This window comes from Telmatherina bonti, assembly GCF_933228915.1.
Source record: "Telmatherina bonti genome assembly, chromosome: 3".
Classification (NCBI taxonomy): Eukaryota; Metazoa; Chordata; class Actinopteri; order Atheriniformes; family Telmatherinidae; genus Telmatherina; species Telmatherina bonti.
Window position 1 is genome coordinate 14,657,742 of NC_136621.1, and position 27,672 is coordinate 14,685,413.

The 27,672-nt window shown below is 39.6% G+C and overlaps 1 protein-coding gene across 2 annotated transcripts in view; it reads left to right on the top strand.

Moving 5' to 3' along the window:
- Positions 1-27,672, top strand: part of sh3pxd2aa (SH3 and PX domains 2Aa) — a 126,076-nt gene that overhangs the window by 51,829 nt on the left and 46,575 nt on the right. For both annotated transcript variants that reach the window (XM_079264776.1, XM_079264777.1), the window contains exons 4-6: positions 277-353; positions 1,676-1,767; positions 20,882-20,907. In XM_079264776.1, coding sequence (XP_079120902.1) covers positions 277-353; positions 1,676-1,767; positions 20,882-20,907 — 195 coding nt within the window. The remainder of the gene's footprint in view (positions 1-276; positions 354-1,675; positions 1,768-20,881; positions 20,908-27,672) is intronic.

Genomic DNA, 27,672 nt, shown 5'->3' on the forward strand with positions numbered 1-27,672 from the left:
CACAGTTTAAACTCCTGTGTGACTTAGAAAGCTGTTACAGTCTGAAAAAGTTTGTTCACTCCAGGAGGAATCAGTGCCGGACATTACTGACATCTCCTGGTGGATTACAGTATTACACCTTATCTGTGTAAATTTGTTATTATTTTCAGGGAGATCTGTATGCCTTTAATATGTTCCCTGGCTGCTTTTTCCATGTTTATCCTTTCACCTTTCCTCTTTTTTTCCTCAAATTTTTCCTTCATTTTGATTTTTTTCTCCCATTTCCTCCCCTTCCAGGCAAAATCCTGTTCCGGAGGAGTCATGTGCGTGACGTGGCCATGAAGCGGCTGCGTTTCATCGATGACTACTGCAGGGTAAAGAGGCCTTACTGTAAACATCCCTCTGTCTACCATCTGACTCTGGGGGAGTGCTCCCAAGCCTGTTGGGATCAAGGGCCACTAGTCATGCTTGTCTTTTCACATGCTTAGACTATGGGACACAATTCTCAGACGCTGCTGAGTACGTTTTGCAAAGGAGATGCAGGATAAGAACATTTAATGCAACATGCTTTTGACCAAAGTGCTGTGCATTAGATAAGAAACAGCATTCTTATACAGTAGACTAACAAACAGCATCAACCCCTTCATCAGGAAGGAAAATTCTCCCCCAATTAGCACCTTCTTCCCATCAAGAAAACAATACTTGAAAGCACTGGTCTTTAGTAATTATGTAGTCCAAGGTTGACTTGCCTTATCACTTCCTGTTCCCACTCTTATTAGTGTTTTCTTTTATTTTATGCCGGATTCAGACCCTTTCCCCATCATGCCCCCCCTCCTCGTCTTCCTTCCTCCTGGCACAAAGCCACACCAGCAGTGGGAAGTGGGTGTATTACACCAGCTTTGCACACACACACACACACACACACACACACACACACACACACACACGATTAGGGAGCAGTGTTCTTGGCCCGCATTAGGGAGGGGTGAACCAGAGTTACAGCTCTGTAATTGGGACCAAAAAGAAGTTTAAAATTAAGAATAAAGCCATCTGAAACGATCCTTGGCTCGGCGCAGGATATGCTTTATTAAAAACAACTCTTCATTATCCAAATAACCTGCAGCACAGTGATATTTACTGCTGCCAGAACGAGCATGGGCTTTTCATCCAGCACTGTGGAGCGTTGTGCGCTGTTTACTTCCTACATCCTGTTCATGAGGCAAACAACAGTGAGGAAGGGTAATTATCCGGCTTTCTCAAAAAGGCTCTGCTCTCTGGAGATTGCAGGGTGCCGAGTCCAGCCAGCTGTGGATGCACTGCGTGACACAACCTCTTATCTTTCAGCAGGATAGAATATGATGAATGAAATATGAAGGCAGCTCGGACTGCGATTTAAATGTTGACGTGTTTCTTCATGGTCCAGCACCCCGGTGCTGTACTTGAGTCATGCCTTTGGTTGGAGCCAGTCAGATCATTAAATATAGATGGTTAGACAGACATTTGATCCTGTAAACGGTAGAGGGACTCTTTGAACAAACACAGACAAGTCTTTAAGATTCATCTCTGCAGGACTGAAGCCTGAAGTGGCAACAATCACACAGGCAGCATGTTCCATGATTAATGCAGCTAAAAGTACTTAATGATATCATAAACTTTTCTGTGTTTGTGAACCTTCACACTGTCTTTCCATCTGCAGGCTCTGGTGCGACTCCCCCCTCAGATCTCTCAAAGCGAGGAGGTGCTGCGCTTCTTTGAGACAAAGGCTGAGGATATAAACCCCCCAGCTGAGTAAGTGTCACATACTTTAAAACATCAAAAACACAATGCACACATGATTTAAATGCAGAATTATCAGGATGCCAGGGTTGATCAACATTACTCAAGTTCCTGAAGAGGGAAATCTTTGCTGCTTCTTCTATACTTTAGTCTGAAACTTTTGAGTTACCATTTGTCTTTGAGTCCAAACTTAAAGGACACGTTCGAGTGCGACATCAGAACAAGTCCAGAGTTTATTTAGCCGATGTGTGATGGAAGATTGAAGACCACCTGCCAGCGTATGGTTGTGTTACTTCAGCGTTCCTGTCGGTGGCTCGGTGTCTCACCAGCAGAGATATAATGTGTTACAGAATAAAACAAGCTGCAAGTGTTAAGTGTTTGAATCATGTCCTGGTGTAGGGAGTTGTTTAGCTGCACCAGCTGCGATGAAAGACACGAATGTTGTTGAGGGCTACTGTTGATGTTTCAAGATCTCAGGAAGATATGTCACTTTGTTTTTAAGGTGGTAAAACTTCAAACTTTATGGATGTGTCTTAATTCTGCAAAGGGTTCTTCCATTGGATGTCTCAGTGAATCATAAAATCTCCAATTATTTTATTGGACAAGGAAACATTTTGAATTTTTATTAAATGCTTGGCTAAATTAGTTTGCAAAGTTTGACTTTTCATTTTAAAAAATGACAGAGGATCATTATCGCAGCTGAATGATTATCTTTGGACAGTGCAGCAGATTTGTGATGCATGTTTCTCCTGCAGGCTGCAGAAAATGTTATGATGCGATTCAAAACACGATCCAAATGTATCTGGAGCTTTTATTATTTATTAGTTATGTGGAATTTTAAAAGCCTTGTGCATTTCCATCGACATCGCCCGGGTAAAAAAAAAAACATTCCTTCACACCAAACTTTTCCTGAAAAAACGCACCTAGTAGAGAAGAAGGGCTTTTCAGATCCCCCAGAAATTTTGATCAGCTGAAGAACTCTGATCAGACTTGCATCAATCAGCACGTAGAAGCCAGTCTGCGGCTGCAAACACGTTTATTTTATGTCTACAGACTTAACTCTGAGTTTTGATGGTTTGAAAAATGGACGGCCAGGTCCTGGCCTTGAGCATGTTTACTGAGGAGGACGACTCCTCATTCAGCATGACTCTAATGTGTCGACAATTAGCAGAAATTCTACATTATTTTAGTTCCAAACCACGTGCCTTAAACGCATCTCTTTTTAATTATGCAACATGATGGGGATGAAGAATCTTTTATTTGTGAAACACAAAACAGGAACCATTATTCTGTTTAGTGTTGAGTGACACAGAGTCCTGATAAAAATAATAATTTCTAATTTCTGTAATATAAATATCCATCTCTCCATTTTCTTAATTGCTTTTTCCAATTGAGGGTCGCCTGGGTGTATAGAGAGATTTAGCGTTGATGGAATCCTTGATCTTCTATAGTATTGCAATTGATTTAGTTTTTCCTACTACAATAAAATTTGGCTTCCAGCTTAGTTGGTAATTTAAAACCACCCCAAGAAATTTTTATCTTTAACTTTTCCCAACTCCAAGTTGTCAGTTAGGACTTTGCTGATGGTTTCAGCTGGACGGTGTCCAAAAATGATCTTTTTAGGTTTACTTAAATAGATCATTTAGTGATTCAGTGTCAATTTATTAAAGACAAGCCAGACCTTTAATGCAATAAAAACATTTTTTCAGCATATTGAGAAGCTGTTCCAAATTATTACCACTATGAAAAGTTTGCCGTCATTAGCAAATAATATGGTTCGTAAATTTCAAGAGATTGCAGGATATTGTCATAATTCATTTTAAGATTAAAATAAACTGAATTTTAATTAAAATCATCCATCTTACATGTGTGCTGTGGCCATAAAACATCTCAGTTTTATCACCACCCCGTGTTATAACTAACACATGACCTTGAGTTAATCATCTTATTTCTGTGTAGTAATAATCCGTGGTCACAGATTAATATATTCTCCATCAGTGTTCTGTGCGAAATGGCATTTGCATGTGGACAGAAGTTGCAAACGGATAGAAAAGATTGTTAAAATCCCCGTCTATGTGTGGACATATGTTCAGTTAAAACTGATGATGAACATGAAAGTGGGAACAGATTCATAAAACACAAGAAGCAGAAGACATGAGCAGCAGGGAAATTCATTTTTAAATACGTTAATTCTTTACATATTCAACATCTTTCAACACCAGAACGCACACACACATGCATGCGGACAGTGTGTAAACTGCTGTAACTAATTACACTGCAGGGTATGAAGCCACCACGTGGAAGTGTTGCTTATAAACCCTTCAGTCATGGCTGAACTGTCCTGCAGCAGCTCCTTGTGGATGTCTCAAACAGCCCTTTGCTCTGGATTATTGTAAACTCATTACGTCGCTGTCTGCTCTCACTTTCATGTTTATTCCCAAATCAGTTCTTTCTCCCAGAGTTGGTTTGTTAAAACCTCACGCGGGGCCATGACGGCACCGGAGGAAGTGGACAGATGCAGGAACAGGAGTAGGAGAACGACTTGTTTTGCAGCAGGAGATGGCCCCGTTGGGCCGTTGTTAATTAGAGAACTCCTCTCCGAACCTGAAATGCCGGCATTGCAGCCTTCCTTTATTATATGTGGCTGAATGGAGCGAGATAGCTGCTCTCGAGACACTTCAACCCAGTTCTCCTAGCTCAGGGGAGGCTTTCATTTGCTATTTTAATCACTTTTCTCCCCATCTCTCCTCCTCTCCTGTCTTAGTGACCTCTTAGTCTTTTCCAGCAAACAGATCATCTCAGCTCATGGCTAATTGACTGCACCCATCAAGGTTACGAACGCGTATGCCAAAATAGCTGCGCTTTGATCAACAGCTTTCGTTCCCTCAGCATCCTCAGAGCTTTCCATCACACCTGCATTCTCATCTCTTTTCCTGTCTCTCCCTCTGCCTTTTGTTTGACTTATGCCCTTCATCTCTGCTCCTGCAATCTCTTCCTTCATTTTTTCTGTAAACATCATCCTGCCTTGTCTCTCTTTCACTCTGCTGTGTATTTTTGTGCACAAACTACTCACATTATTCTTGTTGTCAGCAGATGTGGGAGATGAAGCGATATGTGCAGTGCTGACGTCGTCGTCACACGTTCTCTGTAAGAGTCCATGTTGGACTCACAAATGGCACCCAGACATGGGTCATACAGCTGATTGACATCCCCTGAAATAAAATGTATCACTACATGGAGCGTTCAGTGTTACAGCATACCTGAAGAAGCCTCTGGCTGAACGGTGTGTTGTGAAGAATTATCAGAGTTGTCCAATGGAAAAGAAAAGAAGGTGCAGATTGTATGAATCTTTACCTTTTAAAGAAGTTTGACCTGGACAGAACGACTCATAACTCGCATTGTTAAACAAATTAGCATCAACATCAGCTGCTTAGTCATCAGATTTAGACAAGATGCCTGCTTTTTTTTTTTTTTTAATGCAATAATCATCCCTATATTTTGCAATAAAACATGGGTAATAGTGACATAGATCTGCTTGCCTCTGGAACATCATAGCACACCCACATTTTTCTGTATAGGATTGGATGATATTAAGAAAACATGGCATGTGTGGTATCACAGTTAAGTGCAACAACATGACATAAGAGATTTATTAAAGCATGTTAATACATGGAGCTATTCTCTGCAATCCACTCGGACCTTGTTCTTACCTTATCAGGTGAAAGCTTTACAGCATCCAAGCCTGTCTTCAGATTGGCGTCTAAAACAGCTTTGTCTAAGCAAGAGCATCTTTAACAGGATCTGAATGAGAGTGTAAAACAGCTGCTTAATCTAAGTGCTCAATATAGGAATAGCTAACTAATACCTTGTGCTCCATTTATATGGAAACATTTGATTATTCTAATGTCACTGAATAATGTGTAGCTGAGGCGAAAGAAAGACATGTAAGCATTTCTGCAGCAGCCGAAAAAGTTCACTGAAGGGAAACGAGGAGGGAGGAAATGAAATGAGTAGTTACAGTTCACAGGAACATTTTTATTAAAATATAATCACATGCAGATGGAAACATGGGCAACAAACATGCGCTGAAGGTGGCTGTGAAAAGATGCAACACGCAGAATAAAAGCCTTGTGACTATTAATTAGACAGGCACAAAAAAATTTAGAAAGGCTATTAAAATAATTGATAGATAAACTTAAAAAATTAAAATAAAAAATGCTATTTTCTTGTATATCGAAGCTAAAAAATACAAATGTAATTTTAATTAAATATGACATTTAGTTTCCATCTTTTTATGCTTTTAAAATACATAATTAAAATTTAATTAGTTATTCTCTTTGATGTTTTGCATTCAAAGTTTGAAAAAGGTCGAGAAAAGAAACTGAATACCAATTATCCACATGTTGAATGCTGGAAACCAGTGTAGGTTTGGATAAATAAAACGTCCTGGATTTAAACAAACATTTTCTGTGTCGAGCTGCATCAGGACCGTCCAATCAGCAGCAGCATCAGTCATGTCCCTCATGTTTTACACTTGATCTTTCACCTCATACTGAACAAAACGAAGGCGAAAAACTTTTGTTTTCTCCACCTTTCGTGGTTCCTCTGCCGCCGCCGAGGCGCTCTGATTCACACAATATTTGTCAGATTTTTACACTGAGCTGCTGATAGCTGCTGATTTCTGATGAATGCCTCTTCTGCAGCAGAGCGCACTCTTCTTCTCCCCCCCTGAGAGCCCGTTTTATTCAGAGTTTGATGGTTTTTACCTCTACTACTTTAGAAGCGATGCAGGGTAGGAATATCTAGATTGGGGTGGGGTCTTTGACAGCATCTTATCAAATCAAATTCAGCTGAACAAAGATTATTTTGCCATCTGAGGAGAACAGAGAGAAACGGTGGCCTGTGCTCACATCTTTAAATGTGTGAAACCTTCTCACCTCAGTGTTATTTTTGTAAGTGTTCAAGTTAGACTTCTGCTGCAGAGGACACTATTCAGAAAAGATTTTGTCCTGCCTTTGTGCTGTTTTGGCCTCTTTAACTTCTGCCAAGGAGGTGGCTGATGATACGTTGTTGCTGGGGTTTTTTCGTCAGCAACTTTACGTAAAAACTACTGAACGGACTTTAATGATTTTTTCCTGAGAATGGGTCTTGGTCTAACTTAGATTTAATCCTATCTTGGGAGTGATCCGGATCCCCATCTGGATCCAGGAAGTTTTTTATTTTTGAAGGACTCTAACATTGTGAGATAGGCCCATTTTCAGTATACATGCACATAACGTCACAGTAAATGCTCAGTGTACATGGCCAAAAAATACACAAGTTCCCAAAATGTTTCACAAGCTAGCGCTGGATTGTGACAAAGTTGTGGATTCTATGATCCAGAACAGGAAAAAAAATAAGGGATCTTTGGATTTTTTTACACTACAAGAGAACAAACTAAGAAATAAATAAGTAACAAATACCACAAAGTATAAAATCCTGTAATGTAAACGTCTTTCTGCGTCTTTCTGGAAATCTCCATGGAAACATGACTAATATAACGAAAGCTGAGAATGGTTATTTTCTGGGTGGGTGCTGGCCCCTGTGTAGTGTGTGTGTGCTATGATTTATTTGGGTGTGGGATTTCTGGTGTTTTTAAGGATCAAAACCCTTTTTTTTTTAGTTATATAAAGCATTTTGTGCTGTTGTCATGCATTAAAAGTGCTTTAGATTTGTTTTTTTTAACTTGATCTGTTGATTTACCAGGAGTTAGGGAGCATCATTCCCTGTCTTCCCTTTTCCACCTCCATCTCCTCCCTCCCAGGTATCTTTTTGTTCTGCTCAGTCTGCCTCGAGCAGGAAACGTCCAGCACACTCACTCAGCTATAATGGATAAAGCTGCTTCTCCATTAGGATTCGTTGCGCTTGCTGTAGAGCACGAGCAATGCCGGCACGGACGGGGTTAAACACTTAAAAATGTGTCAGAATGATGAGGACCGGTCAGCTGAGCGTGTAGCCTGTGGGAGGTCTTGTTTTTCTCTCCGTCTCACTGAGCGTTTATCGATCTGTTTCCATGCAGTCATATTTAAAGATGTTTGTGTTTCGTACCCAAAGAGGTGCAGCAGCAGGGGGATTTCATGTTCTCTAACTGGTTTTGTGTCTTCCCTCAGCGTGGCTGCTGTCAGGTTATTTTGGAGCGTCTCTCATCTGTCTCTAAAGTGTTGTCGTCTGTTTTTTTTTCTTCTCCTCACCTTCACATGGATGCACTTGTTCACCCAGATGCAGCGTCTGACTCACTTGCTTTTTCTTTGGCTCACACAGTGACTCAGTGGGAGTTGTGAAACTGGGGTAGCGAAATTCTCTGTGACAGCTAGGGGTGATGAAATGTGCACAACTTTATCACTTCCCAAAAAGGAAGGGGAAAGGAAAGGATTTAGAGGCTCCTGGAAGAGGATGGGGTCACGGCACTGTACTGACAACCCCATTAAAAAACACGGCAATTGATGCATTTAAAGATGCTCAAACTAGACAGAAAGGAGCTGTAATGTCTGTTTTTCTTACTCGCCTTCATTCCTGGGGTCATGCCTTGACAGTAAGTAAGTGTGCTTCTGCTTCGCTGTGTAAAATGACATTTTCTGACTGTGATCCGTTTAGAAAAAGAAGGAGCAACATGCCTAGCAGAGCAGCACAGGAATCAATCCCGTCAATCGGAGCTCTGATAAGAACGCGAGCAGATCCCACAGTCAGCCGGTTTCCTCCTCTCTGTGCCGGTGTCTGTGTGATGTCGACTCCTGGCTGCCGAAACGACGACTGCAGCTCGGCTGGAAGCGGAGCTGCAAGCTGATGTCACCACAAGCAATCAGCAGCTTGCTTTTATAGTTCAGGACTCCTTTGAATGGATTTTTAGCTGCATCCTTCCTCTTTTCTTTTGCTCTTTAAAGCATCGAAATATCCACTTCAATAATTTGGTGCAACAAGATCAGATTTGGAAGCTTCACAGTAACTGAATCCAATCTGAGACTTTGGGAAATGAATAAATCAGTGGTTTTTTTGCAGGATAATAGGTGCTGCTCAGCTATTTGATGAGTCTGACAACAAGAAAAAACAAACACTTTCATCCTTCTACATACAACCCCACAGATGGACAGCGTGTGAGGAAAATCATTAAGCAGCTTAAAAACAATGTTCTTCAAAGAAAGACTGCAAAAAAAAAATCAGTAAACCATTCACACAATCTTGAGGGATTTCAATGTGGAAATGACAAGGGAGCAAGTCTATATTGGACACACAGAGTCCCTCACACTCACACAGATGCCTCACGCTCTGAGGCATCTGGGGTGGACCATCACATTCTTGTGCAGAAATCTGCTATTTTCAAGAGCAATTCTTTTACAAGTACATCTGTACAATTTCCACCAAGACTATGCAAAAAAGCCACATTGAGCATGTGGTGGGTTGGATGCATGACTGGTTAGGCAGCATGAAGCTGCATGTTGTGTACTTCTGTATAGGAAGATGGATTCTTTGCTGCGCTACTTCCTGGACTGAGACGGATGCAGCTTTGTTTGGCTTCATTTTGGCTACATCAAATTATAATTATATATTATATATTATCACTTTAGATTTTGCACCATTGTTATTGAATCTCTAGTTTACAGTTTTGATCAGGTGAACACAGAGACATCTGTGCCCCTTATCCATAGATGTCAACTTAAAAATCAACACTGAACTAAATAAGCATAAAGGTAGAAATGAACTGTCTGAGCAGTTCCAGACAGGATGTTTTAAACATCCTAACTCACACACCCATATGCAACTTCCTCCATTCATTTTGCATTCAGTATAAAGTTGTAGTGTTTACTTAGCCATCTAAATAGCCACCAATCCCTCTTTTAAGGGTTAGAAGCTTACAGTCTGATCCATATAACAAAACAACTGTAAGGCCAAGTAGCTCAATCATAACTCGTCCTGCAAGAGATTAAAAGCAGAAAAGGACACATGCAGGCAGAACTGTAGTGAATCTCAGTTTCTGATCCAGCTACTTTTTTTTTGTTGTACCCTCTAACAGCTCTCCGCTTGGTGACATACTTCACAACCCCAACAGATGGAGTTCTCAGCTCAGTCTCCATCTCTAATGTGTGTCCACCGTCTTCATCTTCTCATGTTGCTTTCTGTTTTCCTGCCAGTTGTGGCAGCTCCGCTCTTCCTGTGTGAGATCTGTTTCCACTGCTTGGAATTTCTCAGCTTCTGCACCCGAAGCTTTGTGGACACCCGCTGTTTTTTTTTTTTTCATTTTCATTTTTTTTTTTTTTGGTCAGGAAACAGATCATTATTTCTTTCTTGCTTTGCATTTTTACCCTCATCCTGCGTTTTTAATGGAGTCAGTGTTCCTGGAATGTGGGCAGTGATTTGTTTTATCTGTCTGAGCCTGCGGTTGGTAATCGTGTAACTATCATCTTAAATGGAATTATCTGTCCACTGCTCACCATAATGTTGACAAATTCCTCCATTAACATGTACATAGTGCATTTTAAGTCATGATAGCAGCATTGGCCACTGCTCCACACTGGGCTGCAGTGGTGTTTCACACAGGTGATGTTATTGTCACTCATCATATGCCCTTGCAGGCCTCCCCCTTTGAATAACAACAGGATCAGACTTTGGTTTGGACCTGGATGTGGGGGCATGCTGTCAGATTACCAGATTATTGCGGGCAGAAGTCATGAGCTCATGTGATTGGTCAGTGTTTGGGCTCCCCACGGGGGGCTACTTAAGTGGCAGGGTTACCCTTGGTGATGGGGTGAAGAGAGATCTGGTGTTTTTGGGCTAATCAGGATCAAGTGGGTGATAATATGTTTGTGCTGCTGAGTGAGTGCAAAGTCATTATGTCTGGTTCTGCATCTGATATTCACAGGAAACAAGCAAAATCTCAAAATAAAGCTGAATATTAGAAATGTGTTCAAATGATTTAGGATTCACAAAAGGACAAGTTGATATTTGTAGCTTTTAGTTGACATTAATGCAGTATCGAGTTAATCACTGATAAAGTACCGATAACTGATAAAGAGTTTTGATCAATCGTCCACCCCCCCTGCTTACTTCGTTACTTCCAGCTGTTAACTTTGAACAGAAGCCTTCATGTGGAACAAGAAGTCACTTCGCTCTTATTTCACATTTTAAGCTTTTAAACATGAAAGCATGAACTCATGCAGACAAAGAAGCTTTAAAAGAGTTTCATGAAATTTGACTCGGTGTCCGTTGTCAGGCTGCCTTTTCCTGCATATTTTCTTTATTTTCATCCTCTAATTGACCTTTTTTGAATAAATTGCAACCTCCCACTTTAGAGGAATCGGTAATTTAATTAACCGAAAGATATAAAACAAACAGGGGGACCATGACTGCAAAACAGACATTTTCATCACTGAAACTGAAAGTTTTTAGAAAGAGTAGTTGATGCAACAGTGTGTTGAGCTTTTGGTAGCTGGGATCGTTTACATGCCGTATTTTTGTGTAGGAACCTTCAGATTGTGGTTTTTTGTTTTTTTTAGTTCCTTCTCTCCAAAAACAAGTTTTTAAAGTAAAAGATATTGATTTACAAAAAAATAAAAAGATTATCAAGGAAATAAATGATTTTTAAAATGTATATAATGCATATTTCTTGTAACTGAGAAGTAAAAGGTGGAAAAAAGGCCATTTCTTATGCAGCTGTGTGCTTCCATACTTTGCATGTTTGCTAAGTATTTCTGTTCTCATTTGCAAAAGGTGCTGAAGTTAATTGATTCCCTGAACTCAATCTGGGATTTTAATACCCACAGTGGACCTCATTCTTGTCTTTGCCTTCAGGGTTTAGAGTCAGGGGACAGCTGAGGGTAATTTGGGGCTCTTGAATGGTTTAGAATAGAAAGGGATGTGGGTGGGAAGGTGAGAGCCAAAGTCTGGATGTGGGATGATGTGGGATGTGGAGTACAAGGAGAAGGTGAGGGAGACAGAGCGAGGTTAAAGAGATAATCTCAGGAAGTATTTATTATCTGGGGGGTTTCCTTATAAGGAGGTTATTCCCAGTCATTAAGCTGCAGCCATTATGCTAATGCACATCGATTAGCTCTTTAACTGTCAGCCCACTCTGTTCCTGATTGATAAATTCATTGCCTTCCTTGACCATTTTTTCAATGTATTGTACATATTCAGGCTGCCTATAGGTGAGAAAAAAATGTATTCATGTTGCACATTTAGTATAAGGCTGTCTCAATTTACTGTATATGATAAAAACGGTCTAAAAAATACATACAATTAGTTGTATATTTTATACACATTTATTCCATACAACAAATAAAAAAACACTAAGCTTAAATAAAGATGATGACAGCTAACATACTTTTAAGACCTGATGTAAAAGAACGATGTTTCAGTTCCAGAGTAATGCAGTTACAGGTGTTTTTTTTTTGCCCAGTCCACAGTGTAGAGATGCCCAACAGAGATGTGATGACTAGAAAAAAGAGAGGTGGAGGGATTGCACTGTATCTGAGTGAAATGTTCATATGAAGGAAAGCCTCTGTAGCCTGTTTGCTTTGGGCATGCACTCACTATCTGCCTTGAGAATTAACGTCTGTCTTGATGATTTGTACATTTTTTAATACTTCATTGTTTGCTTGAACACTTTCTGCTGCAGTTTTTCTAGGTTAAGATTAATAAAGTCATTCTATCCATCCATCCATCCATTTGTCTGCCTGACGATTCAGTTTGTTCCAGATTTTAGGAGCAGTACTGTTACATTTTTCTAAGTCATGCTGAGGCATCACTCCTTTTTTTTATTGATATTTATTTTTCAGCAAATAAAAGGCTGATCTGGCCCCTGCTTTAATATGATTTCTAGGTCAAAAACACAAAAATATCTGCTTTTATCTGTTGATTTTAATATTGCTGACTGAAGCTGGTCACCAATCTCTATTTCCATGTTTTGAACTAGTTGAAGCATGTAGCTGCCGAACAAATAGGGGGGCCAACATGGAGCCTTGGGGAACTCTGTGGGCCATCATTGTTTGAGTAGAGCTATAGCAAGGATTGTCAAATACGGACCATTTGGGCCAGTGTCCTGCAGGTTTTCAATGCATCCCTGCTCCAACTCACCTAACTTAAATTAATGAGTCTTTGTGCAAAATTGTTGGATCCATTTAATTTGAGTCAGGTTTGCTGGAGCAGGGAAACATTAAAAACTTGCAGGACACTGGCCTGAGAGGTCCAGGTTTTGTATTACCTGACAAACAGGAATGATACAGAGTAGTTCCTGTCTCTCAACTGGGTTTCAAACCAATTTACAGTTAAGCTAGGTCGCACCCAAATTTTTAAAGTTGTTTCATCTACTGTGTCAAAAAAGTTACAGCAGAACAAAAACCAAATGTTTGCTGGCATCTAAAATCAGACATGTAGAAAATGAGTAATATTTCTGCATTTACAAGCTAGTAGAGGTGTTTCCAATCAAACAATGCCAAACTGAAATCTGGCTCAGTGATCTGGGGCAGTCTGGAAGAATATTCAGGATTTAGGATTTTGTTTACATTTCTTTACGCATCAGAAGATTGCATCAGAAGATTCCATGAAGAAAAAGAAAAGTTGCAAATAAAAAAGATAACACTCAATGATATTTTCATATTTTGTTTGGAGAAGCAGAGAAACATGGGCTGAAAAATTAAACACTGCAGGATATTCCTTCCTCTGATATGCTTGGTTGAAATTAACCAAATAAAGTAAAATTCATTTGTTGGCTGCTGCTGATCTTACACAGATATCTTAATGTAATTTGAAATTTCACCCAGAAGAATGGAAACAGCAGTAGAAAGTACACAGGTGGATGTAGGGTTGCACGATTCTGGATAAAAGGAGAATTGCGATTTTTTTTTTGCTTAGAATTGAGATCACGATTCTCTCACGATTTTTTTCCAGTATAAATATTTATTGCACGTATTACCGGCACATCAACTTTGCAACAGCTGACACTGAACATAAAAACAATAAATGTCTCTCTTGTCTTTTCTTACACACACACAAACTTTGAATAATTTTAATTGTAATTTTTTTTAACAATATTTTTTTCTGTGCATAAGGTGATGAGAGGTAGGTTTGTTTCTTAAAATATAAACAACAAGCTAGAAATTTCACACACAGTCCTTTGGTAAAATTTGATATTCTGAGATTTAACAATGGAGGACAAAAGTAATTTATGCAATTTGAGTCTAAAGGAATTCATAATATACTTTTTTTTTTTTTAAAGTGATAGACTATTTCAATGGCAAAATAAAAAAACAACAAAAAAAAAACAAAACAAAACAAAAACAGTAAAGAGTTATTCATAGTACTAAACATATTTTAGGTGGTTTTGACTCACATTTTGTTTCTTGCACAACAGTATTCCTCTCTCCTACAACGTCCATTACATTACACGTCTATGGCCAATTATGCAAATTAGGCGATGATGTAATTCAGCGACTTTTAGAACTTTCTTTACTTTGGACTGGCAAAGTGACCCAAGACAGACACTTTGGCAAAGTTACTTGGTTTTTTTCTCTGTACTTCCTCTGTCTGCTGCTGCAGCCCATCTACTTCAAGGTTGGACATGTTCAGAAATGGACTTCTTCAAACCTTGAGTAGAACCAGTGTTTATTTGACTTCCTGTTGTCTTTTTATCTTCTCCGCTCAGTCTGAACATTTTCAGCTTCTTCAGACCATTCTCTGTAAACCCCAGAAATGGTTGTGTGTGAAAATGCCAGTAGATCAGCAGTTTCTGAAACACAGAGACCAAAAACCATGCCACATTCAAAGACATTTAAACCTCCTTTCTTCATCATTCTGATACTCAGTTTGAACGTCAGCAAGTCATCTTGATCGTGTCTGCACAACTAAAGTTGCCGCCATGTGATTGTCTGATTAACATGTTTTACTTAACAAAATCATCAGCTACTGTAAGTTTATTCACCTTTTGATCTCATAATAATCGAAGTCCAGAAGCTGCCATGTAAACTCTTTTGTGCACAATGTGTTAATTAAATGTATGGGATACTAATTTCCTTCTAAATGTGAACATTTTTGGGACTGGTTTTAAGTTTCTTCTCACAGTATTAAAAATGCTGAAATTTCCTAGTCCACACTTTAAGTCTTATAACCACTGAACTGACCTGCTTGACCCTCACACCATAGCTGGTCTGAGAATATCCACTCACATCTGCTTTGGCTTGACAATCGATGTCGAGGGCCCAGCGTCCTGGAACTGAAAAAGATGTTTGCTGTAGTGCTACAGCTTCATGGATCTGTGGTCTGTCTGACTGAATGTCAGTGGGATGAAAACTGTGACCAAGTGCGAGTTTCCTTTTGTATGTTAATGGTTTTACCTTTCTGCAGCACACCTGGCAGATTTAAACACACACTAGTAGAAGGAGTAAATTGTGTCACTTTTTATTCCACAATAATCATCCTCAGAATAAGTCAAAGTCTTAGTATTTCTACAAACAACAGCTGTAAGGGCCAACATTTCAGCTGCAAAAATGTCTTTCATGTTCCACTGAGCCACATAGCTCCACCACTACCATGTGTATTCTACACATTACCTTTCACCTCTTGCTTCCTCCTCCTCCTGCCTTCAGTAGATGCTGGAAAAGTTGGCAGCCATAGCTAGCTGCTCAGCCCCCGAGGGAAGAGTTTGATTTCAGCCTCAGGGATATGGGTCACTGGCTAGACTCTGGACCCTGCCTTTCTGTTCTCGTTTTTCTTCCTCCCACCTTCCCTCTGTATTTTGCCCCACTCTGCCCCTCCTTTGTGGCCTAATGCTTTACAGATGCTTCTTAACCTCAAAAATAAAGCCAAAAATAGCCAGCTGCACCCACTCTGGTATGTCCTAATGTAACATCAAATATTAGCTGCTTTGCTAACAAGCTAAATCTTTGTTTTTACATTACAGCTCTTTGGTTAACAGGTCAACTAGTTTATCAGTGGAGCTAGCTGTTACTAGTATGGCTAATTTGCTGGCTATGATTAGCCTCCAAGTTTTTTTAGTTTGATAATGCCATGTAGACTTGTTGTTTTAATATTCTTGCTAACAGCCACCCACACACGATAATAGCTAACCTTCATTTTGGCCTTTTTTTTTTTCTGACCATCACTTTGTGTGTGAGGATTAACAGAGCTTCAGCAGCTGGATTTTCAGTGACTGCACCTGGCCATTTATCGAAAGCAATTAACCCAGAAGAATCAAACACATCACAGCTACAGTTCAGCCCTTTGTTTGAAGGCCGACTGTAGAGACATCGACAGTTGGAGCAGAAACTGCTTACGCCTCTGCTTCTCTACTGATTGGGACTTGTTTATAGAGGTCCTGGGTTGTGTTTGTCTTTCAACTGATGCACACCAAAGAATAGCTTTACAGGCTTCCTGGGAGCTGCCTACAGAAAAGTACTCTTCATGCTGCTGCTGTTTTTCACAAGACAATATGTACATCCTCGATCACTTACAGGCAGACACACCAAGGTCCACAACTCATACCTATTGTCACCTTATTCTTAATCAATTGTCAGCTTGTTCAGTTTACCCACCATGCAGATAAAATTTTTGTAATTTTGTGTTTTGAGGCTTTGATTCACAACTATTTTCTGTGGCTTATCAATACTTAACACAGATCTTTCTGTTGAAGTACATTTAGATATCTGTTAAAAGAAAAAAAACAAAAAAAACCAAAAACACAAGCTAAAAGTAAAAAAGTAATGAAATGTTAAATAATTATTTTACCTATACTACATTTAGAAAACCGGGCAGCAATGATCTGACAGGTCTGACCTTAACTTAAACTGGGCTGAACAGATTGAGATGGAAACATGGAAACGTATGGACAGAGCCTGTAGGTTCAGGCAGAGGAGTTAGTTTTTGTTAGGAAATGAAATTACTTCAAAGGAATGCTGTATGATGACATCTAGCAGCAGAATTTGCTGCTAATTCAACACCCGTCAGCCATCCCCAAATCTATCTGTCCAACCATAATAAAACCAAAATTGTGTCACCAATGAATCAGTTATGTAATGACTCAAAATGACTACGAGCTCCAAGTTTTTATATGACAAACTAAAGTTTGTGCAGAATTTTTTGACAAGGTGTCATAGCTGAAAACTGGTCGATGGCCGAGTGGGTATAGATGGCATTACGGCACGAGTTGTAAACCATAACCTATTGAATCCTAGCTCAAAACAATGACGGCCCAAAGGCATCCAGGCTCTGGAGCCCTTTTCACTCCGTCCTGGTCTATGCTGGACGGAGTGGACAGGGAGGGAAGTTGATAGGTCTGTCAGGCAACAGATACAGCACTGAAACACTTCTGTGTGGTTTAAATCAACTAGAAAAGTGAAAAGCCAGTGCCTAAACAATGACATGCTTTGGACCAGTTAGATGTAAGCCCATTATAAAAAGGGCTGGTGACTGGTTTCTAATCCTTAAAGGCTACTGTAATAGCATGGTTAATGATTTAAATGGCTCATCCTGAGATATTAAAATCTTATATCTTAACAAAGTTTCTCAAATTTACAAAATATTTACATTGTGTTCCTGCAATAAATTATCCTAAATATTAGATAGTAGATTTAAGGTGCTAAATGTTAATATTTGATTAGTACTTGGCACCTAAAATTCTCAGAAAATGTAAAACATTCCTCTGCACCCTGGCAGGAAATCAGAATCTAGAATACCACTGCAGCAAGCATAAAGTGAAAAGGGCAAGCGGCCTGGCACATTTTCTGCATACTCAGAGACTGAGTCTCAACAGCATGCTTTCCACTAAGACCTAGACTCTGCAGTACAGAAATTAATCCATTCCCTCTGTTTTAGAGGTTGCATGTCCAGTATGGGTCAATATAGATGGGATGAGGTGAGGGGGTCAAGTCCTGCTCCCTCTGTGTTCTCCTTTGGTGACAATAAAACATATTCTGGTTGCTAGCACACAGAGATCTTGGTGGAGAGGTCAGTATAAAGGCTTTATTCATCAGCTGCAGCCAATCACGAAGCGACAGACACATCGGATCACAAAGAACAGACAAAAGAGAGCACAGTGACACTTCAGATGCTCGAGCTGCAGTTTTATACGCAATGTTGTTTTTACTTTTTCCTTTCTGCTTGTTTGTATGGCTAGTGTAGGTGACAACATGTCTCCTTATTAGCCTGAGTACTGGCACAGCAAAAGCCAAGAAGAGGTGTTCATTAACAACCACCATTATTTGCTGACTTTGGACAGCTGTGGAGGATGCCTACCTGTCACACACCAGACACTAATCACTGAATGGAATCAGTGATTCAGTGGAATCACTGAATATTCTTCAGATTTAGATCTCAGATGACGTGTTGATGTCCATAAAACCTACAAACAATACTGGATTAATTTAAAGCTGTGTTACAACTACAGTAATGGCAGATTCATCTTGTTTAGCTGCATCTCCGTGATGGACCTGAAGTTCTCAGTATGGGTTTCTCACCTCCTTGAGAGAGTTAAAAAAAAAAAAAAAAGCCGATTTATGTCCCATTTTAAGGTGACTGGAACCACGTTGTCTGGAATACTTTCTCTGCAGGGACAAATGAAGAACACATTTCTTCATGAAATCAGATAAAGTGAATGCCATGTATGCCTGTTTTTGGCTGAGGCTAATTAGCATCCCCCGTCCCTGGTTTAGACCCAGCGTCATGTTTCATTGTTTTTTTTTGTCGATTTATTTATTTTGAGTAGAAATATTTTCTTAAACCTATTTATCCCAATTTGTCAATCAAACAATTCAACAAAAGAATAAAGACAACATGTTAGCCAATTACCTACAGAGGGGGGCAGGTCATTAGGTTGAACTATTATGCTCCCGGGTCCAGTTGCCACAGTGGATTTGCAGCTTTTTGCCGTCAACATGAATAAGTTGTTTTGGACTGGGAAGACGCTGCTGCCGTTCATGGAGTGAAGTGAACTACGTACTTTAACCTTAGTGTCCAAAAGTCTCCAATATCACAAGAAGGAGCCACCACAGTCCCAGTTCTGAAAATAAATGCGCTAGATGGGTCTGAACTCTGAAAAATCAGCACCACTGTTGCTAACTGTTAGCAGAAAGCTACAGTGTGTATCAGTGTAATTTGTGTGCCAGGAAATTGTTTACTGAAAAAGGTTCAAAAGTGTTCATTTTTTTTGTAAATTTAACATAATTAACATGTTAAATCCCAACCTCTATATATCTGGTGATATGAATTTGGTGATATAATTTGCTAATATTGTAGGAGTGGCCAAAGAGAATAAAAAAATAAATATAAGAAGCAGCACATATGAACAAGAGAAAAGAAAAAAGAAATCATGTAGTGAGACATGATGTGCTGTTATTTATACAAGCAACATCATACTGTTTAGTTGTCAATACAAGGACAAAACATAAACCTGTTCTAGATGTAATGCAACCTTCAGGCTTCAGGGTTTTGGCCACAGGTTGCATGTTGCAGCTGGGAAGGGAATTTTACTTCCTTGTGCTGGAATAAAAAGCAGTATTTATTTTTAATCTCATGTGTAAATCCTCCATCTCATGTTGTTAATTTATCTCTGCATGATGGAAGACAGAGTTTAAAGATTAAATCACAACATATGTCAGAAAAATCACACTTTTAATCTTTTCTTTATTTGTTCAGGTATACATTCAGTGGATGGAGGATACATTAAGGAATAGTGTTACTGGGTGATGCAGGGATTTCACTGAAGACAAATAACTAAAATGTGCCAATAAGTTTAATTCATACCCAACAAAATGAATTTTGACCTGCATTTGGCAAGTGTTAGTTTAGAGTCCTGCACTAATCCCTCTTTCACCAACAGTTATCCTGCCAGTGATCAGCAGACCACTTTAACTAACTAAGTAATTGTAAAAATAAGCATTTGAAGCAAAGATATTATTTGAAATAGCTCAAAATCATTTAACCATCAAGCTCTGAAAACCCATCTGATGGGATGCATGTCCCATCGCAGTGGGAGTACCACATTTCTACCAGGTACAGCAAATAAGGCGATATCATGTAAAATGTTTGAATCCTCACAATTAATGCCTTAAAATCGTAATATTTTGCCTAAAAATATTTTTTATTGGGCATAAAAGTTGTTGTGCACCTACTGTTTTACTGGACTACTTTTACTTTGAGATAAATTCCACTTACAACTGGTTTAAAATGAGTATTTACTGAATGTGGAGTTATGATTGCAGCCTGGAAAGGTACACATCATTCACATCTGAAGAATCTTTCTAATGGTGTATAACATGGGGAAGTGCGTAGAAGGGAGACTGAGTAAAATACATAATTTATTTGTCATGTCCCACCCACCGGACGTCTGGAATCAGCAGGTTAAATGTCTGTTGGACAATGTGGTTAATACAGCTGGTCATGTTGGTTGTTTTTATTGAATTTAGTTTTGCTTGTATCATATTTTTTAGCAGGAATGATGAAGCTAGATTTGGAATGAAGAGACAAACCCAGGGTGATGGTGCACAGATTGTCTGGTGTGTGTTTCCATAAGTAGCAGGTTCTGTCCTTATCTGATCTCCTTCTTCGTCTGTCTCTTTCCAGTCCAACTGCTGTGCAGTCTGAGTCCGTTTTAAGAGAAGACGCAGACAGGCTCAGCACAGCAAACCTCAAGTACAACTCTGTGTCACCCTCTGATCTATTGCTCAGCCTTGTGGCGTAATCCCATTAGAATCCATTAGGCAAAGCATCTTAAAGTGATCCTCCTTCTTTCAAATGTGGGGAGAGGTCTCCTTCCTTTATAAGGAGGAAAAAAGGGGAGGAAGGGAAGAGGGTGGTGGTGGTGCTGCTTTCGAGTCACATGACTAATTTGTGTCTGTTGCAGAGAGTACGGGCAGCTGGCCAAAGTCATCCCTCCCTCTCTTTCCATCCTTCAGCCTCTGTGCCCCCCCCCCCCACACACACACACTTCAAACAGATGCATTAGACTGCATACAGAAGCCGACTGCATGCATGCCTTTTTACTGGAGTTGCAGCAGCTGAGCAGCATCAGGATCCACATGCAGTGACTAAATGTTTTTTTTTTTGTTTTGGTCCGGTAGCATTTGCTGTCACTAACCATGTCCATCTTCTGTTGCCTTTCCCTCAGGGACTATGGCTCCAAGCGCAAATCAGGTAAGCCACCTGTTTTTCTTCACTATCCCTCCCAAAACTTCCCCCACTGTCTTTTCCTTTTTGAACTTGTTGCTCTGAACAGAACCGCTCCTTTCAGTCAGAAGGGGAGCAGTTTTCTGCATGACAAACGGCTCATGAATTTGTGTCTGTGTCCCGTCTGTTGTCCATCTGATGTCGGCATGTGATTTGTTTACAGTCCTACTGTGGGACGCTAACTGACTGTCATGTGATTTGGGGTGGCTTCGTGAAGCTGTCAAGCCCTCGCCCTTTGGCCGAGGATTTGTCTTGCAGTTCAGGGTGGGGTTTTCAAAATGTCTGGCAATTCCTTGGGATGTCATTTAAAATCATTAAAGTACATCCTGATCTGGATGTCAAGATATTTGAAAGATTGCTTCGCTTCAACAGAGCAGACTTCAACTGGGGTTGAAGGTAGAGCATGTCTAAAGGTTTTACTGCTCTAATATCAGTGGGCTTGAAAAGAGAAAGAAAAATGTTTAACCTACACATATAATACAAAGAGGTCGCGGGCATAGGCTGGACTTGGATCTCTTTTACTGTTCCCCAGATGAGTTTCTGGCCAGTAAGCTAAAACAAAAACAACCGGCTTGTTTGCTTATAAGAACATTCATATATTCCCCTCTCTAAAGGATCTTTAGCCTCATTAGTCATCTTAGCAAATGTATAGCTCCTTGAGGGTATTAGCTGGAGAATAGCTGCTTAACAAAAGCGTTGGTACATGTGAGTGACAAGGCATTACCAAACCCTGCTTTTTAAAGACTAAAGTAGATAGTGGAAACAGTCATACTTCTTATGAATTATTGAGAAAAAATGCAGGAAATAGTTTGTGGTTAGAGGAGAAAATTATTTTTCTTGGTACAAATACTATAAGACTTTGTCTTGATATTTTAACAGCTTGAAGGTTATGTTTGGGAACACTAATGAGTCCCCATTTCGAAAGATTCTGAATATGGTCAAGGTGAATATAATTGTGTTTTTTTTGTTTTAAAGCTAACAGCACATGAATGGTTGTAGCTTGGGAAGAAAAACTCACTAGGATTCATTCCACATTCCTGAAAGTGAATAGTTTTCCCCAAAGCTGGCTGCATGTTTGTTTTTTTTCTGCATCCTTGCATTATGCTTGGAAACAGGTGGCTCTTGTAGATTTTGTGCACATGTAAGGCAACTTAAATCTCTGAGATGTTGGTCGGTGCTCCACTGATCCGCTGACCTCTGCACCTGGAGTAATGCTGAGTCAGTCCAAGTATGAAAAGAGCATATATTCTTCAGCAGTGTCACCTACATCTAGGATCCCCAACATAGTCCTTGAATCAGGTGTGTTGCAGCAAGGGGACATCTAATACCTGCAGGATAGTGGGCCCTGAAAACTAGTGTTGGGGATTACTGACCTACACGATAAATCTAAATGTCCATACATGCACAGATAGTAAATTACACCCAATTAAATCCTAAACCATTGGGATTACTATGATCCATCAGGTTAGAGGGTTTGTCAATACTGCTGCTCTTACTGATGTTTTCTACAGCAACTATTCTTGTGTTAATTAACCAGAACAACCTTTTTACCATCATCTGTAAACCACAAACATCATCCACATACTGTGGTTGCTTCTGTTTATTTGCTACCATCCAAGCCATCCATTAAATCTTCTTTCCTTTCACCGTTTGCTTTAGTCCAACCTGCATCCATCTCATACATCCGTATCTTCTTGTTGAAGGATAGGTTCTCTGACTTTTGTTAAAGAATAAAATCACTTAACTTCCAAAGCTTATTAATTGATGTTATAGTTGAATTTACAAGAATATGTTTCAGTTTTAAATTGACGCTCTTTGTAGATGAACAAGGTAAAGTTAGAAAGTTTTCACAACTTGTGCCATGCCTCATGGAAGTGAAGATCAGATAACATCAGATTAAAATGAAAAGAACAAATTGCAGTTTTTTTTCCTGTGTATGGAATATACAAAGTGGGACTACATGTTTCACAGCTTTGAAAATATTAGGCTAGCTGTAGGCTAGCTATTTCCACCTCATTCTAATCTTTATGCTAAGCTAATTTAGCTATTGTGCTGCTCCAGCTCCATTTTACCAAACAGTTACAAGGCAAACGTCTGTTTTATTTATCTATTCTTTATCTAATTCTTTTTATTAAAAAGTGCTTTAAATAGCATAACAGTGCATCATGGATCAGATCGCAATTGGCATGGAATAAACCTGACCACCTCTTGGTAGAAACGACGCTTGAGTCTGGTTGTCCAGTCTTTAATGTTCTGCTTCCCTGCCTGAGCTGGAAAGGTGGAATAACAAAAGGGGAATTTCACTTTTTCTGTAATAAGAAAACCTAGTTAACTGCAGTAAAAACAAAGTTCTGACTCGGTAAACACTGTAGATGCTCCCCCTCCTCCAATGTGAACGGAAGAGGGTGCTGTTTGGGCTGCAGAGGCCAGAGCGGTTACAGCTGTCAGACAGGCACTGGTGTGTTTATGTGGCACGTCAGATAAGATTTCAGGCTAACGTCAGAATGGCCAGGAGGAGGAAGGAGGGCAGTGTTTTTAAGTAGGTATTAGTGTTTTTACAAGTGTAGGAATAGTAGACCGGAGGGCAGTGTGTGTGTTTAACTGTCAGTGCTAATTAGGAAGTCAGATTCTCTTCTGTCAACAGGCAACACCTCTCATTAGCTGTAACCCTTTACAAACCCATGAGAATCATAAGAACATATTAAGAGACTTCTCTGAGGAGAGACTGAAGCAGATTTATTTAATCTGTTAAGGGTTAAGAAAGAGTTTGGGCATGTGTGACAGCGCTCATGATGCAGATGTACTTTGTGATGGGATTTAACCATAAACCTATAACAATAACCCACATCAAGTCACTCTGTTGATATGTCATTGGGCAAAGCTGTAGCTTGCTTGCATTGTTTGATGACTGCTGCAGCCTCAGCTACTGCATCATTTGTCTCTTTGGGTGTATGTGACGTTGTCAGAGACAAATCCATCCATCTCTTGTGCCTTGTCTCTTCTTGTTTGGCTTTGTGCTGCAGAGATTCTGCCTGTGCTTTACATCATTATCTTTGAAGTCACATAGCTGTTGTGTTTTTGTTAGATCAATACTGGTGCTGGTTACCTGTGATTTGTATTCTTGGTGGCAACTGTTATCATTGGTTGTCCTGACTTTGTCTCTTCCTGAGTACTGCCAGCAGCATAAGCTTGAAGTGTAAAGGTATGAGGTAAAGAGTCTGAGGGTTGATGTTTGAAGAGTGCAAACACTCATTGGGCACTTGATTAAGCACATACATTCAACTTCCTGTTAACAAATATCTAATCAACCAATCATGTTGCAGCAACCCAATAATTTTAGTCATGTAGACATGGTGAAGATGACTTGCTAAAGTTAAAAATGAGCATCAGAATGAAGAAGAAAGGGGATTGATGTAACTGAACTTGGCGTGGTTATCGGTTAGAGTATTTTAGAAATTGCTGATCTACAGGGATGTTCCAACAAAACCATCTCAAGGGTTTATAGGGGATAATCTGAAAAGGAGAATATCCAATGAGGAGCAGATGTCTGAACCAAAATGTCTTTTCAATGTCAGAGTTTAGAGGACAATCTGCAGACTGGAAAACAAGAAACAGGTAGTTAAATAAGCCCTAGTTCTAACTAAGAGATACAGAACACCATCTCTGAACACACCAGGTTTCACTTCGGTCAGCTAAGATCAAGGAACTGAAGCTACAGTTCACACAGACTCACCTAAGCTGGACTAGAGCCATAGACTGTATATAAAGAGATGGACAGAGTGTCCGTGACGTCACCCATAGGTTTCTGAAGAGCTGAATTGAAGCTCGGTGGGCCATCGCCATCTTGGCAGAGGCATGCACGTCGTCTCACCTGGAAAACACAAATATGGGCAAAGAGGTGGAGCTGAGAGGGGCGCTGTGAGCGTCATGGTGGATGATTGACATTGAGCGAACTCCATGCTTTCTGTAGCTAAGAGCTAACCAAACTAACCCGGAGATAACAAGAGGTAACCAGCTAACAGAGGTAAGCTGGCTAAAGCTAAGTCACGTAACCGGCTAAAAACCGCAGTTGTTCTACGTTCTTCTGACTTGAAGCGGCAGATCGGTACCTGTCAATCAAAAGGACACGCCCCTAAATATGCCAAAATTCGAGATTAAATTACTTTTAAATGGGCGAGTTAGAAAGAAATTCACTGCCCCCACAGTTGTCATGAAGGTAAACCTGACCTATAAACCGAAAATGGATTTTTGAACTAGGCTGTAAATTTGTTTATTTCTGCCGTGAAGTTGGCCTTTTTAACATGGGAGTCTATGGGGATTTGCTCTGTTTTGCAGCCAGCCCCTAGTGGGTGAAGGGGGAACTGCAGTTAAATGCACTTCCGCATAGGCTTCACTTTTTACCCCGCCTTGACTAGAGCAGATAAAAAAAAAATAAAATAAAAAAAACATCTTCTGGTTTGATGAGTTTCCATTTCAGTCCCACATGCAGGTGGTAGCGTCAGAATTTAGTGGAAACAACATGAAAACATAGATCTATCCTGCCTTGAAAGAGCAGTTCAGGCTGCTGGTCCTATTGTGGTCTGGGAGATATTTTCTTAGCCCACTTTTGGCCCTTAGTACCGGTATGGGATAGATTAACCACTACATGCTACTTGAGTATTGTTGCTGACCATGGCCATCCACAGTGTATCTTCTGATAGATACTTGATGCAACATGTCACAAAGCTCGAAAAATCTTGAACTGCTTTTTTGAAAATAACAGTAATTTTACTTTAACAGGCTTTTAATATATTTTTAAAACCTGTAATTTTAATGGCCTCCACAGATTCTCATCAAGCATGAGCAGCTGACAAATCTGCAGCATTGTGTGCTATGATGGTGTCCAAATGGAACAAAATCTCTGTGCAATATTTTCAACACTTTGCTGAATCTGACACCAGAATAGAGCAGTTTAGAAAAAAAGGTTACCTAATAAAGTGTCCACTGAATGTGCAGAATTTAAGATTTTCTTTATAATTTTGTTATAAGAAAATGAAAAATTAAAAAAATTTGTCCAGGATAATTATCATATTCTCCTGCAGCACCTCATCTCCATCTTAGTTCCAATGTTTCACCCAAGTGTTATGACTGGAAGTTGGGGGGGGGGGGTTTCTGCACATTACTCAGGGCCTGGTCAGATTTGATGTTCTCATGTGTCCTGGATGACTTGGAATTTCAGCGCATTCCCAGATATATACAGAGTGATAACAGTTATCTTCCCGACGTAAAATATAAACAAACATGTCACCTACATCACACAGTTATTGGTCAGCTTACTAAAATACAGGATAGCAGGTTTGCATCTAAAACTTTTAAAATACAGCCATTGTTTCTTGTTAAAGCATCTCTTTTTGGGTTGAATCTTTTGTCCACAGGCCACAGTGGTCATTGAAAGTCTTCTTAGAATTATTTGACCATTCTTTTAAAAAAAAAAACAAAAAAACATCTCCAGCAGTTAGCATTGCCAGATTACTTTAAAGAACATATGCTCATTAAGGAAGCAAAAGTAAAAGCTTTTGGTCAGTTTCAAGTAAACTTTTTATTTTTTTCTTAAACTTTCCGCTTCAAGTGAATTTAATGCAGGACACATCATAGGTACAATGCAGGGCATTGTAGGTAAGACATGCATCAGTTGAGAGATGGAGAAATGTCTCACGTCAGACATGGATGAATGCAATTGTCAGGGTTTGTGGAGATGTGGGGACCCATATGCAGAGATGGGTGGCAGGATGAAGAACCAGGACGTTTTGAGTCCAAACTTGACAGGGAAAACAAGGCTGACTACAAATCCACACACAATGAACCAGCAAAGACAAAACTGCAACTCAAGGGTATAAATGCACAGAGAGAACAGGGCCTGTTCAATAAATCAAACCAGGTGAAATAATGAACAGGAAGCAAAATGGACTACAATATACATGGGAGTGAAACTACAAAATAAAACAGGAAGGAACAACAAAACACACAAAAAAGTCCAAACCATGACAGACAAAGAGGAAGAAGGCAGACGAAATGCAGGACCAAGATTTAATCCAAGTAACTAATGAACACAGACTGAACAGAGACACAACTGGATGATCTGACAATGGAAACTCAGAACCAAGTATAACACACTGATGATAAACAGGTGAAATTAATAAAAAAAAAGAATATAGCCAGGTGAGCTCATAAATAGGAAGCAACACAGGGGAGCTAAACAGGAAAAAAAACAAAATAAAAAAGAGGGAACATGAATAAAAAGACAAAAAAAAAAGTCCAAACCAAAGGGATTTTTTTGCCACAAAATTTTAAAATCGATTTTCTATCAAAAAATAGATTTTTTTTTAGAAATAAATAAAAATAATCCATTATAAAGTTTTTGTCATTTTTATTTATCTTTTTACTTGTCTTCTTGGGCATTCTAGCAGCCGAATGATGGTCTGGCTACTGTGTTGTTTTTTCCTAAATGAAATCAAGAAAAATGACGAGCAAAAGAAAAAAGGTCTGTACATTTTGCTTTGTTTTTATTTAAGAAAATCAGCAATATCGCAGAATTGTGAGAATCGAAATTTACATCAAATCAGCACCCAAAAAAACCGGAATCAAATTGAATCGGGACAAAAGCATATCGTCACAGCCCTAATTTTTAAGATCGACCAGTTTCTGTGATTCTGAAAGGCCCCACAGGCCTCCCCCGCAGACCACAGGACTGAG